Genomic DNA, 8,015 nt, shown 5'->3' with positions numbered 1-8,015 from the left:
CAACAGTCTTAAATACCAAGAGACAAGAATGCAGAAATTTGGCATACAGAATTGGAAGCACTGTAGAAACTCATAAACTACGGGGAATTTTTTAAGCTTCAACTTTACTTTTCAATCACACCAGCCAGCAAGGAATAGACATAAAGGGATGAATGAATATATGAATATAACAAAGTTAATAAGGTAATGTTTATTTGGGACCATTGTCTGAAGTAAGTCACATGTAAATAAAGTTTGATTAATTGATACCAACCAAGCAAGAAAAAAGCACTCTTACTCAAAATTACAACTTATGACAAGCAGCAAAACCAGGTGGCTTGAGCCCACCTTGTTATCACTTTTGCAGGAATGCATAACATTCCAAAAATTCAAGTTAAAATGCTCCAAAATTATAAACCCTCCCAACATTGCACCAATCAGTTAACCTTTTGCAGAATAAAGACACAAAAATAAAACACATCCCTGACCAAAGGTAGAGCACAATTTAAGTGGCACCACACTGCCAAAACCATATTCCCCTGCCTTTTTCTGGCAATAAAAGAAAACATCGTTCGCGCATGTTTGTTATTACGGTAGGTTTGCACACTGTAATTCTGTAGAAGTTTCATTCCATGTAGTCTTTTGCAAAATCACGATAATTCACCATGATTTTATAAAATTCACAGCGAGTTCAAACATACAAAACACCATGGAACAAAAAAAGACTCGCTCCATTAACATAATCAACATGTACATACTTTGTTTGGTACAAACCGGAGATGCAAGGGTAGATACTAATCTCACAAGCCCTCATGAAACATCATCAGCATATATGGTCAGTGCAAAAGAAAATAAATGCCGAAAAATACTTGTTATTAAGAGTAATCTAATATAATGTAATGTAATCTAAGAAGCAGTGTAGCTAATAACTGTAAAAGAAAAATGCAGGAGTATTTTTATCCAATCCAACCAACCAACCATGAAGAATACATAGCCATTTGTGAGTTTTACACAAGAAATGCAGCAAATGTAACAACATGAAACCAAAGAACACCTTATGGAACTTCAATTTTTTGTTTATTTTTTTCTTTCAATACAACCTAAGTACACTTCTAGCAATAGAATGTGCCTGACTGGACCTTCCTTTCGAAGCACCATTTCTCCGGCTGCCAGGCGTTAAGTAGAGCCTCAAGAGACCATTATCCATGTTGTTGGTAGGAGAATATCTCGCACTCCTGTTCCGCTCCAACACAAACTCATCCCTTCCCTTTCTTCCAAGATACCCATTACTACCTTGAACATCACTCTTCCTGCCGCTAAAAATTCCTCCTCCTCCCATGCTCGGCGCATTCCTCCAACTCACACTACTATTGCTCCTCAGCATCTTCCTATTGAAACCATTACCACCACCACCAATACTACCAATTCCAACACCACCTCTAACATCCCCATTCCTTTCCCCTCTAAACTCCTGCCATGACTCCGAGTAAGAACGCTCCACCCCGTTACAGTTACCACCTCTACTGCTACACCTATCATCTTCCTCCTCTTTGTTATTATTCCCCCCACCACGACGATGTATAAAACCCCAAATACTCCATGCTTTCCATCTACTCGAACTCTTCTTAGACCCTCCTTTACGATCACCACCAACATTATTACTCCCAACAACAGAAGCATTATCTCTAAAACCCCCCAATTCAAAGCTCTCAGAACAATCATCCCTCAAGGAATTATTCGAATTAGAATTAGAATTTGAGTAATCCCTCAAATCCCTATCAACAACTTTCTGACCGTGTAATAAATAATCAACACCAGCAACATTAGCATTAACACCAACATTAACACTAGCATTAACACTAGCAGTAGCAGGAGTAACCTTAGCATTAGAAACAGGTTTCAATTCATCCATTTCAGCAACAACAGCAGCAGCAGTTTTCCTAATAGAACTAGACCTATCAAGACTCTTCCTTCTCCTGGTTGAAGAATCAGAGTAATACTCTTTAGTCTGAGTTTGATTACCAGGAAAATTTACATTCTCTTCACCATTCTCATTCAAAAGTGGTGGCTCCTCAACAGGTATAAGTGAATCAGTTCTTAGAACATGAACTGGAGCATCTTCAACCACAGACAGCATAGTAGGTAAGGGCATTCTGGGAACTGTCTTTCCAATTAAATAACCATCCCAAGAAGCTCGTGGCTCATCGAACGAGTATCGGGGATCATCGAACGACATGCGAGCAATATCAAGCGAGAACCGCGGATCAGTATCACATGAACGCCGGCCAAAGCCATAATCAGCGATCTCCGACTGAGTTTCTCGAAATTGGCGGCCGATTGGCTTCTCCACCGGTAAAAGCGCCGAGGAACCCGAAACGGCACCGTTTCGTGGACCTCTCTTCTTGGCTTTCTGCTTCTGTCTCCATTTCTGAAGCTTCTTACTGAAAACAGAAGCTGCCGACCAAAAACTTCCAGCAATTTCCTTTAAATCTCGACCTGAACTTTTCTTCGCATCTAGATCCATATGCTCTTTCATCGGCTTCAACGATTCCTCTTCAGCAAAAACTAACTCTGGTTCACGTTCTGGTTGAAATTCGGGTTCTTCTTCAACAATTTCGTGAAAACTCTCCTCAATCACATTAGATAGTTCTCGTTGTTGAAGCTGTGGTGGTTCCAAAACCCTAATTTCGTCTCCTTCAGAATCTTCAACAACAATGGTATCTTCTTCTCCTTCGTCGTCTTCTTCGATAAATGGTTGTTGAACAGTGTTAGAAGAAGAAGAACAAGCTTGATTTCTGATAACAGTCTCTACCTCAGGGAGAGTTGGTGGTTCAGGTTTGGGGATTTTCCGTTCGTCGGCTTGATTGAAAAGAGAATAGAGTGTGCTACGACCTCGAACGTCGCAGGATTTACGCTGCGGCTCAAATGTAGCGGCGAAAAGTTCGTTTTTGGAGGCGGAGAAGGATTTAGTACGGCGGAGCTCAGGGAAGAAGGAATTAGATGAGGTAGTAGGAGGACGGTTGTTGTTGTTGTTGCGTTGGGAAGTGGAGGGACGGAAAATGGCTTTAAGTGCGGCGGCAGCGGTGGAGGAAGTTGGGGGTTTTCGGGTGGTGGAAGTGGAAGAGGAGGAAGCGTTGTTGTTTGGATCGAGAAGTGAAAGACGCTCGAAAAGACATGAAGGACAAAAGCCGGTGAAAATCTCTTGAGGATGAGTTGGACAGGAAGTGGAAGGACGATTTGGTTGAAGTAGTAATGGCGGTGGTTGTTGTTGTTGTGGTGGCGGTGGTGGTTGTGGTTGAGTGGGGGGATTCATAACCGTAAATGGTGGTGGTGTGTGATTGTGATGAAAAGTGTGGTCATGATACGGTGAAGAAGAAAAATGAGAAGAATTTGTGAGATAGAGATGGGAGTGCAGAAGGGAAAAAGAAAAGAGAGTGTTGTGTGAATTGTGATTGAGATTGAGAGAGAAAGGAAGGAAAGAGAGAGAGAGAGAGAGAAGTGTTTGGTTTCCAACGGACACACACAGAGAAAAAGTGAAGAAAGAGAGAGAGAGAATCTGTGTGATTGGGGACTCAACAGGAAGAAGGAAAGGAAACTGCTGGAAACTAAAATTAAATAAACGTTAATGTTATGCATAATCACCGGCATAAATGTACATTATACTTTCTTTTTTTTTTAAATGGCAAAATATTATTAATAATAATCGGTCTCTGCACAAGACGAATAAAGATCGGGAAAAACGGAACTACAAAAATAAATGTGTTGTATATAAGCGGAACACCAATGATAAAGCTAAAAACAGACACCACCTAGTACACACTCCACAGTCAACACACCATCAACCCGACCCGAAAAGATATCCTAAGACTCTAACTCTCGATCTCGAATCAAAAGTGATCGGCCCATCAGAATACAAAAGCAGCTTCGCAAGCCAAAAATAAATGGGGCAACGGTAGAATGAAAAACTAGGCAGCTAAGTCCCCAGCTCGCAGTCCGCTCCAAACAGTCAACACCGATGTAGGAAAGGTCGACGAGATACAAAGAAACCTGCAAATCTCAGCAGATTTGGACACCATCAGAGAATCAAAAACGAATCCTGCAAATCTCAACAGATTTGAAAGCGGTTAGAGAATCCCGTATCGAGTAAAATCATTCACACAACATCAACCACATCACGAAGTCGCCAGATCCAATACTGCCACAACAACACCTCACCCCCACTCCCCCTCAACTCAGAACCGTCACAACCACCACCACAACAACACCAAAACCTCGGCCACCACCACCACTCCAAACAAGACTCACCACCGTAACACCAAAATCACACCAAACCTCCGGATCCGCATCGAACCACCACACCCACCGGAAAAACAGCACCAAAACCGCCGAAGCAAAGTCCAGATCCGCACCAGCACAATATACGAGATCCGCACCAGCACAAAATCCGAACCAACAAAACCCAAATCCGCAACAACAACAACAAATTTCCGGTGCGGAGAGGAACAACAAACAGATGAGGATAAATGTACATTATACTATAATTAATTATATTTGCTTCCGAAAAATATTGAAGTTTTTTAAGATTTTTATAAATACTAAATAATTTTTTTAATAGACGAATGGTAAAGTCATTGAAAACCCACACACAAATTGAAGTAATCGGAGTTCGAAACTAACGATTTTGATATTTCTATCCGTTAAGCTTTTTAAATTTGTATTTTATTACTGGTCCCTGTTTGTATTCTTTGAACATTTTTAACATGTCATCACTACTATTCCTTGGAAAGAAAAATATATCACTACTATTAAGAGCATCAACAATGGCGGAACTTAAGTTGCTTTTTGTGGGTCCAAATTGCCACATTGCATCTAAGCAATTTTAACTGATTTCACTCAATGGCAATTACAATAAGCAATCCATATTTGACCCATCAATTTATATATATTTTTTTAATTTCACTTAATTTTTATTTAAATTTAAATATTAGTTCAATTTTTTTTTTTTACTTAAAAGTTCAATTATTTTTATTTAAATTTAATCGCCACTTATGTACAAAAAAAAATTAATCGCCACTAAGATTTTTTTACCTCCTAAGATTTTTTTTATAATTTTTTTTTACGGAAAAAATAAATTGTTATTGTTAATTATTAATACAATGTATATTTTAGAAAAATAGTACTCTCTCCGTCCCAAAATAAATGACATATTTTTGACTTCGTGTATTATTCATATAATCCACTTTGGTTATATTTTCTACCAATATATAAGTGTAAATATTAGCATATTAGATGTTGTTTGATTTGTCTCGATGAATATTTTCAAAATATATAATTTTTAATAATGTATAATTTAAGATATTAACGTTTAAAGTTCTACATTGATAAACGTGATAGTGGTCAACTAGGTAATTTATTTTGGGTATAATGAATTAAGATGGATAGTTAATTCTATTGATTTTTAAAAAAGAAAATTTTAACTTACGAAATTATTCTTCAATAATCGCATAGAAAAAATAATTTTATCCATAAAAAATACATATGATAAAGAAAATTTTAAAAAACTTCATTAATATTATAATACAACTAAAATATAATGTTCCTACCAACTAAGTTAAGTCCAAGAGAACTGTGTGACAAATGTCTTGAAAATCAGCGGAATTAAAAGCGAGTAATTATCATAATGTATATCATACAATGATCATAATTGTTCACACAATATCCCTAGGCTCTAGGCCATATCAACAAAGGATATTATGTTTACAACCCAAAAGATAGGATTAGCAAAGTTAAATATGCCGTGGTTTTGTTTTATTAACATGTGACGCCTAGATTTTCTTAAGTGTTTTATTTATTTATATTTAATAAATTCGCGTTAAGGGGTTTGGGTGTTACAATAGTGGTATCGCATAGAAAATAACGTGTTTAAATAAGTGGCTAAAATTTTTATCTCTAATTTTGTGTATAGTCATGAAAATTTATCGTACTTATAATATAATAATCGAAAAATAGTAATTAAGATTATAAGTATGTTCCGAAAATGGATTTCCTGCGGTCACTATTTGACTGTAGGTTAATCTCAGCCATGCAATTTTATTATACCTCATTGAAAGAAAAAAAAAACTGATGTGACTTGCCACATGAGTGTTGACTTGATCAAAATTAATCTTTTGCAAAAGAGATAAAGATAGGGGTCAAAAGTGATATTTTAAAACATAGGGAGTCAGGTTGTATGGACGGAGCGAAACCATCGGTTGTTCACAGGATCAGCAGATACGCCCCATATTTTGTTGGACAAGATCAAACTTTTCTCTTTTAGGTGCCGACGAGTGTCACGTTAGCTTATAACTACCATAGCTGGTGGTCTAGTCCTATGATTTGTTTGGGTTTTGTATGATTTGTTTATGATTCTATTTCTATGACTCTTTGTAAACTTTTGTAGTCTATCTTGGCACGTCTTGTGCTGGGAGGCTGTTGTGCACGGGTTTTTGCCAGTAAAAAACGTATTCGTGGGGTGTTTTTTGAAACGTATCAATAAGATAGACCCATACTTCGAGTTGTTTCACTCCATAAATAAACTCGAACACTTAAGAAATCCGTCGGACAAGCGGACGTGGTAATATATCTCATTTTAGCTTCTTCAAAAAAGAAAAACATAGGGAGCCAAAATCGCAACTTTCTAAAATTTAGGGGGACAAAAGTGCAATTTAGCCTAAAGCATATTATTTATTTGATCAAAATCCAATCTAAATGCTCTAAAGGAGTGACCGCATAACTGGAACATAGTACTTTGAATGCATGGAATCCAGATCCGTATCTTCCACTTTCATAGATGCATGACTTCTTTTTAACAACTTGATTTTAAGTTCTTTTATTAGTATCAGTTTATTACATTTTTTATTTTTTTTATCATGGTAACAAATGTCTTGGAGAAATTGTTTAAGGAATTTATAAGAATATACTTAGTAAAAAATAACAAATAACTGATAAGTTAGTTTTTAGCGGATGTGTTTATAATTTATAGTTTCTGTCAGATAAGTTAGTTAATTGAATTTGTAGTATTTTGTAAAATTAGCAGTTGAAATAATTTATAGGTACGAAATAATATAAAAAAGATATATTTAAGCCTAGCTGTCACCATTTTTCTTTTTCTTCTTAGTTTCCAAATCGTTTTTCCTTCTCGTTATCTATACCTATATATAAAGGCAGAACATTATTTTTGTGTAGCATTTTTTTAAAAATCCCAAAATACCCTTAACAGTTTTTTTATTTTTTATTCAAACTCTTCTTTAATAACTTCCAAAACTAACTACTCGATCTTCTTTAAATTTCAAAACCAACTATTTTTATTCATTTGTTCCCTTCATTTATAGTTTACACATAAAAAAAAATCATAATAGAAAATTCATAAAAAAGAAATATATAACAAATCTAGAATAAATAAGTGTGATTTTCACACAAAAAATTGCATCACACTAACGGGCACGGAAGGCCACTAGTAATGAATAAGTATGATTTTCACATATTTGTTTGCTTTGATTTCTCGTCTTTGTACGATGTATTTGTTGTTCCGTCTTTGTGCGGTGTGTATTTGTATCATGTTGAAATTTTCGTTCGATTAATGCAGATTCAATCAATGTCGACTTTTGTGTCATCAACGTTACAGATCCCAATGAATGAATATTCCGGAAACTTCAATATAGTCATATTTAAATTTGCAGGCTTATGCAATTTGCCGTTTTATGCTATTAACATGAACACTATGAGTTTGTTCGCAGATTTATCTTTTTTATTTTTAGCGACTTTGAACTTTTATTGCATCGATGTACTCTATTAATTTGAATGAATGGATATCGTTTATTTTGAGTAAAAAAAACTAATATTTACATTTTTTATCCAAGTAAGATAAAAGGGATACAATTGAAAGAAAAAGTAATAAACTATAAGCTACTTAAATTATCTTATCAAAATAAGCTATAAGCTAATAAAAATAAGCTATAAGATTGTGAGAAAGAAAACAAGTTATCAAACTGATTTTT

General features: G+C 35.7%; 1 protein-coding gene across 1 annotated transcript; it reads right to left on the bottom strand.

The window, feature by feature from the left end:
- Positions 1-911: 911 nt before the first annotated feature.
- LOC123888421 (protein OCTOPUS) lies at positions 912-3,605 on the bottom strand. The gene has a single exon (XM_045937484.1). It carries the CDS (start codon positions 3,290-3,292, stop codon positions 1,070-1,072), a length of 2,223 nt encoding a protein of 740 aa, XP_045793440.1. The 5' UTR covers positions 3,293-3,605; the 3' UTR covers positions 912-1,069.
- Positions 3,606-8,015: the final 4,410 nt, after the last annotated feature.

The sequence above is a fragment of the Trifolium pratense genome, linkage group LG6, assembly GCF_020283565.1.
Source record: "Trifolium pratense cultivar HEN17-A07 linkage group LG6, ARS_RC_1.1, whole genome shotgun sequence".
Classification (NCBI taxonomy): Eukaryota; Viridiplantae; Streptophyta; class Magnoliopsida; order Fabales; family Fabaceae; genus Trifolium; species Trifolium pratense.
Note: the sequence above shows the minus strand (reverse complement) of the source record. Positions and strands in the feature narration are given on the sequence as shown.